At 39.5% G+C, this 12,937-nt stretch overlaps 1 protein-coding gene across 11 annotated transcripts in view; it reads left to right on the forward strand.

Annotated features, from left to right (window-relative positions):
- The window catches only part of caska (calcium/calmodulin-dependent serine protein kinase a), a 121,445-nt gene that overhangs the window by 81,545 nt on the left and 26,963 nt on the right, over positions 1–12,937 (forward strand). For 7 of the 11 annotated variants that reach the window (XM_044364921.1, XM_044364923.1, XM_044364927.1 and 4 more), the window contains exons 6-13: positions 201–303; positions 1,719–1,894; positions 2,934–3,056; positions 4,585–4,668; positions 4,801–4,900; positions 5,498–5,515; positions 5,774–5,895; positions 10,790–10,867. In XM_044364921.1, the coding sequence (XP_044220856.1) occupies positions 201–303; positions 1,719–1,894; positions 2,934–3,056; positions 4,585–4,668; positions 4,801–4,900; positions 5,498–5,515; positions 5,774–5,895; positions 10,790–10,867 (804 nt within the window). The remainder of the gene's footprint in view (positions 1–200; positions 304–1,718; positions 1,895–2,933; positions 3,057–4,584; positions 4,669–4,800; positions 4,901–5,497; positions 5,516–5,773; positions 5,896–10,789; positions 10,868–12,937) is intronic. The other 4 variants (XM_044364922.1, XM_044364926.1, XM_044364929.1 and 1 more) reach the window with 1 other exon arrangement.

A 12,937-nucleotide genomic window follows, 5' to 3' on the forward strand; every position in this document is an offset into this window, starting at 1 on the left:
AAAACCTGCAATGTATATCACTCGCTCCTCCCCTGTGATCTTCCTACGCTGGTGGTTAATTGTGTGCGGCTGTGGTGGGTGATGGTTTGGGTGTGTCTTGCAATTTCTCTTTTTTTTATTTATAGGAGGGTGTCACTCTTTAATTAGCAGAATGCCACCATCAAATCATGAGTCTTTCTTCTCTCTTCTCTCTCTCTCAGCCTCACTGTGTGCTGCTGGCGTCCAAAGAGAACTCGGCTCCAGTGAAGTTAGGGGGGTTCGGAGTAGCCATCCAGCTCGGAGAGTCAGGACTGGTGGCAGGAGGTACAGTAAACACCACTGTAAACACTCCCATCCCAGACACATGAACTGGAACTGAAATTTGAATTCTCCTTACTGTTTTTCTAAGTGAATATAACTATAATAATACTGCAGCCATTGTGCACTTTTTTTCAATTATTTAAAAGAGGATCATTTCTGGGGGAAAAGTGTCTAAGCTTCACTGCTGTAGGTGGGCTGTTACCATGGCAATGCTTGACTGACACATGAAGGCTGAAGTTGCCAGGAAAGCACAGTCAACTTTTGTGGTGCACTACTGGCTGAGAACAATATACTGTATATCCTACAAATGTTGAAACTTTCATTCCTGTTTTTCAGCTAGCCCACATACCGTTAGCTTTTTTTAGTGATTTAAGCTGTTCCTTTACCACATTCAACATTTGGGAGGATCTAAAGTGTGGTTCAGTTTGTATTTCACTTGGAAAGTGGAAGCCAGCTATCCTAGCTTGCCAACTTTAGCACTGATTTCCACCAGGCTTAACTTTTCATGCATGTTTTTTCCTGCACACTCACTATTGTGTTTGTCACACATTACACAAAGGAGAGGGTCTAGATAGAGTTGTCTGTCTCTCTTTAATGGGTCCAGTTGTGGTGATGACAAATGACCAAACTGTCAAAATTCACAGCAGCAGGGAGTCCTGTAAGCACAGCCCTGCATATGTTACCCTGTGATTTAAATCACAGCACGGAGCAACATAGAGGCTGTTGAAGTATAACTATTTTAGTGCATGCCCACGCAGATATCTAATTACAGTACTAACATCAGCAGCCAGTGCCAAAATTTCACTCTCACTAGAGAATTTCCTCTTTTTGGAAATTAAGATTTTGACCAAACGAGTACATAAGTCAATCAACAGGATATATATAGAGAGAGATTTCTTAGCAAAAATGTATTTTAGTGTCAGTTTGACTTTAATGTCAGGATTATAAATAACAACTGAGAACTCCAAACTGACTCAAAATTCAAAAACAGGAATACCTTTCATCAAGAAAGTAGGAAACAAGCCCACAGAGAAGGTGTGTTTCCTCTTTCCATAAACCATATATTCTTAATAGGAAACAATTAGCCAAACAATCATTAAGTGCATTTTATCTGCAGGGGAGAACTGTACAGTAAGTGGAAATAGAAAGGCACAAGAGTATTGTTGCGTGTCTCAAATGGGGAAGTAAAATCTGAGAACAGTTCCGTTTTCTAGTTTAGAGAGCATAAAAAAAGAAATTAAGGAAGAATGTAGAAGTCCCAATAAGAACAATTACATGTGTGGTTTTGCATGTGTTTGCAAACTTTCATGTCCACATGCACGTGTCTCAGCTGTGATCCATCTTAATTTTAATTATACACTTTCATTAACTAACTTCATAAGTGATGCACTCACACCACTCTTTCTTTCTAACCTTAGGTCGGGTAGGAACTCCCCACTTCATGGCCCCCGAAGTGGTGAAGAGAGAGCCGTACGGTAAGCCTGTGGACGTGTGGGGCTGTGGAGTCATCCTCTTCATCCTCCTCTCAGGATGTCTGCCTTTCTACGGCACCAAAGAGCGTCTGTTTGAAGCCATCTGCAAGGGCAAATACAAGGTCAGGAGCATATTGAAAGCACCTTCTTCAGTCTTCAGAGTGCAGAAAAAGTTTCAAATGTGTGACTGAAGTGATTGTAAGTGAAGTAATTTAGAGGCAAATGCTGGAGCTGCCCCACAGACATGAATTACTGCAAGCGCTTGCGGTTGTTTTCTGTGATATGAGCACGTTTTCTGACAAAACGAAAGCTTATTTGGGGGGAAGTCTCAAACAAGAGGTCTTTAAGCCTACGCATTCAGTGAATAATTCACAATGAATAGCCCACCTCCAAAGTGTTTGTACAACCTGATGGCACCGTGTTTTACTGTGTTTTAGATAATAACTTGTCTACCATCTCTTACTTTAATTAGAGCAGTTTAGATTCTGTTTCACAGTGCATCATATAATCAGAGAAAAAAAGACACTTCAGAACTTGCCTGAGAATCATCAGTATCAAGTGATAGTTGTCAGTATACCCGTAGGTACATTGTAAACATGAACTGCTAATAGTTGAATAGCCAGGCATATCTCTAATGACACAAATATAGGCTAAAAACGGTACCAGCACCTACCTGTAGCTGACATTACAACAGCCCTTTTGATGAACATTTATGGGGTCTTGCTCTCCTGATGATTTTATCATATTGATTCCTAAGCAGGCTTTTATGTTGGTGTTGGCATGTTTCCATATATCAGATGAGCAAATACTTTCTTATTTTTTGATGAAAAACAGTAGGTAATTGCATCTGTAATTATTACTAGAGTGGAATAGGGTTAGACTGGATTAAAGTCACTGCAGGTAATGTGGAAATCACCCTTTTTCCCCTAGAGAAATAAATCTGCTTCGAATGGGGTTTCAGAGTACAATATTATTGTTATTACCAATAAGAACAAATAGAGAGGATGGCAAAACTACAGAAATAAGACCCATGTTGTAGTAAACTGTTTAATGCACATACTCTCCTGTTCCTCTCCAGAAACTTGGTGCATTCTTGTAAAGTCTGTGTATTTTTAACTTATTTTTGTGTGTGTGTGTGTGTGTGCGTGTGCGTGTGTGTAGATGAATCCGCGTCAGTGGAGTCAAATTTCAGAGAGTGCTAAGGATCTGGTGAGACGCATGCTGATGCTGGACCCTGCTGAGAGGATCACCGTGTACGAGGCACTTAACCACCCTTGGCTCAAGGTACAGCAGAGCAGTCAGAAACACTTAAATGTCACGGTCATGTTGTTCAGTCTTTTTTATTTTCTCTGCCAGATCTGATTTCACAAGCCAGTATGACAATTTCATGACTATTGGGAGGTCTCACAAGCTAAAAAGACTCTGGGTTTTTATTATGAGCGCCTCAAGACACCATCACCAAAGAGTTGTCAAAATACTAACTGATTTGAGCTGCATTACCACACAACTGAAACAAAATGGAAAAAGACTACGCACTTGCTGTTTACTATGTGGGATTACTGACTGTTTACAGCACAGCAAAAATACACTCAAATCCCTAAAAATGTATTTCCTGCTTTGGACAGTGGTAAGATGTGCATCCAAAGTTTTGATTTATGTGAAGCTTAAAGGCTGTTTTAGACAAGACTAGAATAGTAAAACCATGTAGCCAAGAGCCATCATGTAATGATCAGTTGCTTTGTTGGAACAACTCTTCACACAGGAAAACCAACAGTGAGTGCCAGCACAGTGATGTTACTGCTCGTCATGGGTTGTCAGCAGGAGCTTTTATTGTGTATTCTTCTATGGACAGTGATGGAGGGATGCCAAAAAAATAACTTAACAATTCAGCTGTGAGACTGACAATTCAATTCATCTGAGGGGCTGTCTAACACATCATTCAAAGCATCGACTTTTAGAGGGCATCCCTGGTTAGAATCCCATATATTAGTCGTTTGCTAATCTTACAACTACTAGTTTGTCTCCATTGTGATTGTAGGAAAAGTAGGTTTAGAAGGGGATTTCTTGCTCCTGATTATATACCACAAATATTTGAGTGTGGCGCCACAGAACATACATTACACACACTTACAGAATCACACACACCCTTGCACCCATGCACAATACATTCTTAACTCTTGTTCATATTTTCTTCTTAATATATTTATATGTCTGTCCCATCAACTGCAGTGCTTTGTTTGCATCTGCAAATGTTTTTTATCTGTTTTTGGCAATGCTTTTTGCAACATCACCATGTCGCAAACCTGCCGCAGCAGCTTCTTGATACACTGACAACACCACAGGAGCAGTGGCATGCAGCTAATTTACTGTTTTTGATTAAAAGTCTTAGTGATGGATTTTTTTGTTTTTTGTTTGTACTGGTCAAATGAAATCTTAACACCCACCAGTGTTGGTTTGTATAAATTATTGTTCTAATAAAAAAACTTTGTAAACCTTTGTAAAACTATGTATTAATGTCATGTTTTAGATATAACTCTCAGGTTTAGTGCATTAATCTTGTTGTATTGAGCTGGAATAGAGCGTAAATAAACACACAGGAGGCGTTGGCCTGGACTGGTTTCATGCTTGCAACAACCGGAAGCCAATTTCCTAATACATATCAGCTTAAAAACCACAGTCACAGGGTGTATCAGAAAACACCTAGTGGTTTAAAAAAAAAACCCAAAAAAACTGTGTTAGTGTTCCAGTATTACATCACAATGAAGTTTAATTTCCTTGTTATTAAGAGCGTTTTCTTGTTTGGTTTTCCAAGGAGAGAGACCGCTATGCCTACAAAATCCACCTGCCAGAGACTGTTGAACAGCTGAGAAAGTTCAACGCCAGGAGAAAGCTCAAGGTTTGCATCTATATGCATACTGACATGCATGCATCTTCTCAGTTTTACAACATATAAGGCTCGCAGGATACACCATCATTATGTGCCTGATGATGAGATAAATGTGGTTGTGGTGCTGCGGTTGTGTTTCAGGGGGCTGTGCTGGCTGCAGTGTCCAGTCACAAGTTTAACTCCTTCTATGGAGACCCCCCTGAGGAACTCCATGACTTCTCTGATGACCCCACCTCCTCAGGTACACACAAGGACACACACTCACAGGATCACATTTGTTACTATGTCATCTTCAACGGACTTCCTTCCGCAAATTTACTTATTCTAGGTTGATCTCCGGTTGTGTTTTGAATTTCTGCTTTCTATGTAAGGCCCTGTACTTTCTGTTATTACCTAAATGCAACTATATTCTAGCGGTTCATAAGTTTACGAAATCCAGAAACAGGATGCACAAACCTGCTGACGGTTTGAGCACATTTACTATAAAAATAAGGAAATACAGCCCCATGTTTGCCTCTCAAATTTTATATTTTATCTCATTATGCAGGTTAATAGATGCTGTAAAGGCAGAACCTCAAAGATTTAAGATGTACTTATCCCTTTGTGTGGACGTTTTGCATGCAAAGAGAGTGCTAACACCAGTACACTGGACTGAAAGCACTACCAGCACATTTCTGTTTCCATCAGTCCAGCAATGTGTGTACTATTAAGAACTATCCACTCGTGATATACTTGCTTTTAACTGCTTTTAACATTGATGTTAACAACTGTGTTCATTTGCAAAGTGTCAATCTGTTTACTTGTTTGTCTTTTTCTATTAATGCTTCCCACCTGCTAGGACTACTAGCAGCAGAACGTAGGTATCTGTTGGTCATTTGTGTGTTGTGGTGAAAGTTACTTTACTCTTAACAGTCTGTAGCTGTTAAGTCAGTTTGCAACATCCAAACATTGTCTCTGCTTTTTGTAGTTTGACTTATTGCTCAAATCAGTTAAAGGAAGTACAAACAGGTTAAATAATTCCAAACATGTTTTAAGTGCATGCTCATCGCAAAGACATCCAGCGAACCTTGAGGTGACTGATGGTCGATTGTGTTTGTGTGTGTGTGTGTTGCAGGGGCGGTGTCTCAGGTGTTGGACAGTTTAGAAGAGATCCATGCTTTGACAGACTGCAGTGAAAAGGATCTAGATTTCCTCCACAGTGTTTTCCAGGACCAACATCTACACACACTACTCGATGTAAGTGTCACACACAAACACCAACACAAGTAAGCACACCAGAAAATCTATTCCTTTTTACGAATCATTAGTAGTACTGGCTTGTTAGAATCAGCAGAGACCGCAAAAAGGAAAAAAAACAACCAAACAAACACCCTTTGCACAGACTACACAGAGACTACTTCCTCAAAATGCTTTTCACTCTTCCGTTTGGTATTTTTGTGACCAATGCATGTGGTACAGCAGCTGGAGGATGAAGCAGTGAGGCAAGGTGTTGTGGTTTAAGCTGGGCCTTTGCAAGCACAAATGTGTGAACAGATGTACTTCTTATCTGTATGTGTGTGTCACCGATTTGACTGCAGTCTTTCTGCGCACATTGAACTGCTGTGTCACAACTCTTTTTTATCTTATCTTATTTCGCTGGTTTATATGTGACATTCTGGGAACATGTTGGATAATCACATAAATATGGTGTTGTTGTTGCATGTAAACAGAACCGGATCTAACTAAATGTAGTCTTATTAATCCCTCAGATCAGACTCTGATTGGTCCACATCAGGTCACCATAAAATAAACATGTTGATTAGAAACCACAGAGGATCATCAAAGATAAAACACAACCAAAATATTGCTTCATCTCTTCTTCCTGAGCTCAAATAGCACACAAGGAGCACTAATATTCACATTAAAACCATGTAGTTTTTAGTCTATTTCATTGTTTGTGTGAGGGTTTTTTTTCCAGTCTACTTATAGAACTTTGTAATGTCAATCCAATGTGCATATAAATCATAATTTATATTAATTACTTTTGTGTGATCATTCTTTCTATTTACATTGGAGGTATTGTTTATTTGCCTATGTTAATGTTCTTTTTAATTCATGCTTTGTTGATGCTATAAACTAAATCAGTGATTATCTTTCTACTATTAAATGATGGTGATTGAGATATCAGTGGTACAGACACATAGGATGAATTAATGATACGGGCATTATGAATAACGAGCTGTGTGTAATGGTAGCAGGAGGCTGCTCTGGCGTTGGAGAGAAGCTTGCAGATGTCACACAATTGGTGAAATTGTATTTTTCTTCTTTGTCATTCTTTTTAGTGACTAGTGGAGATATCAGAAGTTCTCATATGCAAACAGATGATTAAGGGAGTTTCCACAAGCATTTATGGCTAACTGTTGGAGTGGAAATCAGGCTTGGGCACAGGCACCTATTTTTGTGTAAAAAAAAATATAAAAAATCATACGTACACACAGCTTTATGTTCTTGTGTATGTGCGTAGACAGAGTTTTAAACAACTTTCACTTTTACAGAAGTCTCAACTGAAATCTTATTAAGAGGAACATAGTAACATTTCTGTATCACTTTCAAAACTGCACAAGTCTGAAGTGAAAACATAAAGGCCACAGCAGAGAGAAATGCGCCCCTTGTTCCGTCTTCTATAATTAGTGTGATTATTGATTATCTCCATCTTCATCTCTTATGCACAAAAAAATTAAACCACTATGAAACGATGTGAAAGAGACACTTTTAAGTCATTGAGGAGATTCTTCTCATATCATATAGGTCTGGTAAACTAGACGTCTTGTTTCACTTCCCCCATTGTCCTGTTCATAGCTGACTCTGTAATTTCAACTCATGATCTTGCAAACGCAAGTTCATCTCACTGTTGATAAGCTGCTGCAAGACAGAGGCTTGAATCACTGTTCTCTACTTCAATGAAAAGGCCAATCGTCTTGTCAACAATCTATTTTTCTTTCTAAGAAGCAAATTGGCTGTAGGAGGCTGGAATTAAAACGTTTGAGGGAGCCACTTTTTCATGGGTAGAGCTAGTGAGGGAAAGGGATTACTAAAAAAAAAGATGAGAAGGAAGTTTGCGTGTGTGTGTGTGTGTGTGTGTGTGTGTTGTGTTAAAAGGCTGTCCTTATTGCTGGAGGCCAAATAGGATGAAGTAGGTTGCAGGAGTTTAGAGGATCTGCCAAGTGTTTGTGTGCAGCAGTGTCAGTGCGAGCCTGGGGCTGCAGATATCTCCCTTTCAGCCTCAGTTTCACACCCCTGCCCTGCTTTGCTCTGCTTTGCTCTGCTCTTAGAGGAGGGGGAGGCAGAAAAGGACAGAGGAGAGTAGCTCAGCCTCAGACCGTGAAGAAACAATGGCTTCTATTGTGAAGCCTTAGTGCCATTCATAACAAGCACAGCCTCCATCAATATCTGTGCAAGTGAAAATCACTTCCACTCCACTGAAATACACAGAGGCCGGAGGAAACCAGAAATCCAGTAGACACTGAAAGGATGGAGCTGTCTGGCTAAGATAATTTGCGTAACGTTTGCACTCTGTTGGCTGCGTTTCTCTGACAAACCACTTACCTTCTCATGGGTGAGTGTGTTTTCTTCCTGTTTTCCCTTCTGATGTGTTTGCAGGAAGAGTTTTTCATCAAGAGATGCCTCAAGCTAATTTGAAGTCAGCCAGGGAACCCCCCCGCATGTGTTCTTGGCATTTGACAAGTATAATGAGGTGTTTGAGTCAACTGAATTTTTTTTCTTATATGCTAGTTTCTGAAGCTCCTTTGACTTCGTAGTCATTGGAGGCAGGGTAATACATTGGCCTCAAGGAAATGATGTCTGTGTTTACTTGTCACTAATATAAATTAAGATGTCATGCTGTTTTCTCTGTCTTCTCCACAAAGGCATGATGTCATCATGCATGTGCCTGCAAATTTTAAATGTTGTAATCTGTGTTTGTCCACACGACACAGTGCGTTGTTCTAACCCGCTTCTCAGCACGAGGTATGTATTTCCTAACAGCAAACATTTTCATTTTTTTGAAGTCTGTTCAGTTGTGGGCTGCAGAATCTTTGTAAATGTGAAATTCTAGGTAATTTTCAAATAAAACCCCTCAGAAGTCAGTTCAAGTTTGTTCAGCACTCAGTAAAGAGAAAAAAGATGTTGACAACTCTCCACTTGTAAGCACAAGGACAAGAGTGCAGCAAGTATGTCTGCTCAGTGGCTGCAGACAGCATGTGGGACAGCACGACCCAGGCCTCAAGCTTTGTTGTTTATTTTGGTATTCTTATAAGGATTTCCTGAGGAGTGTGTTGTAAGTAAATAATGTGAATATGGCAATCATGCATGCTTAACACCATTGGCAACGTATTTAGAGGTGAGAAAATAGGTGTCATTTTTTTTTCATTCTTGAGTGCAAAACCACAAACACTTTAAAAGACTTTCTGTCTGCATTTGTACAATGTATTACATCTCACCTCTCTACATGATGCTGTTTCCTTTGAGTGTGGCTTTTTGGAGCAGCTATAAACACTTTTATATTTATTATATTTTTAGTTGTGGTCGATCAGCACATAATAGAACATAGTTTCTTTGAAACAAACTTAAGTGAGGAAAATGATCTTTGCTATTACATATACCACTCCAATTCACAAAATGAATGATGATCATAAAGTATTTTTGAGATTAATGTTGCTGTTGTTGTGTGTGCTGTTTGTGATGATGTCCATCATCACATGTCTGGTGCTGCTGCTGCTGTTGTTGCTGCAGTGAGAGGGAAAACAGAAGAGTGTTGGGTCTCATGGTTGCATTGAACTGTCTGGTACAAAAGCACTGTTTGTCTGTGACCCTCTGTGTCTGTCTCTGTGTGTGTTATGCAAGGTCCCCTGCGTTTGTACTGTACAGCAGGTTGAATTAAAAGTATACCAGACAACTCGCTCATCAAACATCACACGGTTGTTTTTAAAAAAATATGACAATAGTTGTTTTAGATAACCGCGTTCATCTGTTTTTTGTTTAAAAAAGCCACCCTCTGCTTTGAATTCAGCATACAGCTGGTGCCTTTGTTTAGACTGTGTTTCACAGCCATTTTGTCTACAAACATACAATCTCTTAAATACACACATTGGTCTCTGACTAGGCCCATACAAGCCGGTCTTGTCAGTGCACTTTATTAGTCAGCTGGGCTTTTTATAAACAGAGGTCTTGTGTCTGTTATCCTTCAGTCAGAGAGATGAGAAAACGGTTCCTTTTTTGTTAACATTTAGATGTTGAGAAAAAAAGAAGTAAACAGAAAACGTGGTATTTACAGTGTAGAGCCAAACTAAACCAAATAGAGATCTGGAGCAGAGGACAAGTGGGGATAAATAAGCCTACTTGTTCTGTAGTGTTTTTTTTAACCAATTTTGGTTATTAATGAAAGCAGTTAAAGAAAACTAGCTGCTGATTAAAACAAACTGTTTAACAAGTATTTACACTGCAAAAGATATAGCACCATATTTTCAAATGATTGACTCATACCAGTTTTTTAATAATGAAAAGAAACACTAGTAACTTTGCAGATTTAGTTTTTGGGTGAAAAGAACCATAGAATAAATTATTCACTTATCTGCTAAATGTACCTTTGTATTGATAGCCTTGCTTGGTTATTCACTGGGACCAGTTTGATTCAAGGGTTTGAGAAAGTGTGATTTTATCATTTTTTGGCCTCATACAGTTACAAAGCTCTGCTCCCTTTTTTTTAAAAGAGTAAATTTTGTAACTTTGTGTTTCTTCAGCATCGTCTTTCATGACATTTCATCACATCTTCATGACATTAGAGTCATAACATACCTCCAGTTTTGGACTTTTTTACTTTTGGTAAAGATCTTTTCCGGCAGCTTATGTAAAAGCTGTCATAGAAAAAGTTTTTAAAAAGTTAATTTGTCAAAGTAAAGTATCAAAAAAGTATCTTGGTATCCATTTTCAAACTCAGACAAAATGAAAAAACAATCAAAAGCAAATGTGACCAGCTTCATCTCACCTGACATAATTCTTGATCTCGGCTCTTTAATATATGTTGTCTGTGTTGTTCTGCTCATAGTTTCACTGACTGATTAACTGATTGACTGATTTGTATCTGTTGTTGCAGCTCTACGATAAGATCAACACCAAGTCATCCCCACAGATCAGAAATCCCCCCAGTGATGCTGTGCAGAGAGCCAAAGAGGTGAATGCACACACACACACACACACACACACACAAGCTAACACTCCACATTTCCTACACACTCTTTATGCACTCATACAGCAAAAAGACACACAGCCGCATTAACGTAAGCACATATCCACTCAATGTCTGTCCCGTTTGTCTTCATGTGTGATCTGTGTGACGATAATCAATGTAATATGTCGTAAAGATGACAGGCTCAGTAGCTGCTGCCTCTTTTCTTGAACACTTTAACCTCACAGTTCTGTCGGTGCTTCGGCTTTATTAATCCTTCTGACCTCTTGCTCACTAAAGCTCTAACTCAACACTGCTGTGGATCATTCTGCTCTCCTGCTCTGTTCGTTTAAAGAAGCGTCTCTCACAACCACGCACAACCAGAGGTCCTCGACGTGTCTGTAGGGTGGCCTCAGCAAAATGAGAAATACTTTACCATAGTTCATATTTATGAGAAAATGTTGAGAAAATGATCGTAATAATCAATATGTTCATCAAAAGTAAGGGCAGGCAGTGGAGTCTTTGGCCTAATATTTGTATCTCAGGGATATTCCTGAGCTGAAGAAACAAGAAAACCTCATTTATTTGTTTCAAAGGTTTATAAAGTCAGTTTACAAGGCAAGTTTTACAAGCCTCAGGACTGTGAGTACAATTTAATAAGCAAGTTTCCTGTTTTAAAGTTGATGGGAGTCACTGATTAAATAATTTATTTTTTTTCACTTTCTGTACTGACTTTAGATATGAAAGCTGAAGAGTGCTAAGTTTTTACATTTTTGGCTTCAAAGGGGCTGATAGTTTGGCCACACTGAAGCTACCCAAGGCGTCAGGTTGATTTATAGTTCAGTGTCAAATTTCACACATTGACAGCACTATAACAGCACTTAATTTTTTGTCATTCACTGTGTGATATAGAGCGACAATGTCAAGGTCGGCCTTGTCTCATTATTGAATAGGAGACTACTCCTGTGTGTCCGTTCTTTCACTCAGTGTCAAGTATAGAGAGTGGTGATCACAGCGAGCAGTGGAGATGGCTTTGATAGATGTGTCTTACTGAAAAGAAGAAGACTACTAATTAAGTCTTTCTGCAACTTGTTTCATGTTGTCCTCACTACCAACAATCTCCACCTGCATCAGAAACTTGTAGGAGAAAACAAAAGCTGACCAATCACAGCACCTCCGGTCTCCGAGTGGCATCTCTATAGCTGCTGTAGCGTACAGCATTCATACAGCGGCTACATGCATGGTGTTCATTACTACACATAATCCCTTAATGCACAATTGTAAATCCACTATTGCTGTTATTTTGTTCAGAACGTTAGTCTTACATCCATCCATCCATCTTCCATATCTGCTTGTTTTTATGGGGATGACGTGGAGCTCTTAGTGGAAGGTGGTGAAACATCCTGGACAGTTTTCCAGTCTGTGGAAAGACTGACACTCAAACAGATAAACACATTCAAAGGAGTGAAACTTGAGCATGTGGAAAAAGCACACACCAACACGGACAGAACATGTCCATGAACCCCACAAAGGAACAGTCCAGACCTAATTGCTTTGAGTCAACAGACTAACCACTAAGACACTGTGCTGGCAACGTTGGTTTAACAGCTGCAATGAAATAAAACTGACTAAAAAAACAAAGAGACTGGATTATTTAATTATGTATTTTCAGTTATTGCGTCTTCTGTGGGCTTGTTTTAAACTTCAGTGACCTCTTGAGGTTTATTTGTTCTTTATCCAACTCCCTGTGACTCAGGCCCATTGTCAGAGCAGCTGTACTAGAGCCCAGTGGCCTGTTTACAGAGAGCTGTTTTAATAAAGATCACTGGCTTCTGAGCTTGACCTTCCTCATTAGAAATGCTGTGGGGTGTAGCAGACACACACACACACACACACACACACACCCCAACAGTGTGTTTGTGGGCTATTAGTATGGCTTCATTTTCTTACAGAGAGTTGCATTATGGTCTCCAGGGTTTCACCCTGGTTATGCTGAATTCACATCGACACTGTTGGACTGGGTTTATGTGTTTGCCTCTCAGTGTACTCAAACACTCAAGCAGGCTGCAGACTGGA

The sequence above is a fragment of the Thunnus albacares genome, chromosome 11 (genome assembly GCF_914725855.1).
Source record: "Thunnus albacares chromosome 11, fThuAlb1.1, whole genome shotgun sequence".
In the NCBI taxonomy this organism is placed as follows: domain Eukaryota; kingdom Metazoa; phylum Chordata; class Actinopteri; order Scombriformes; family Scombridae; genus Thunnus; species Thunnus albacares.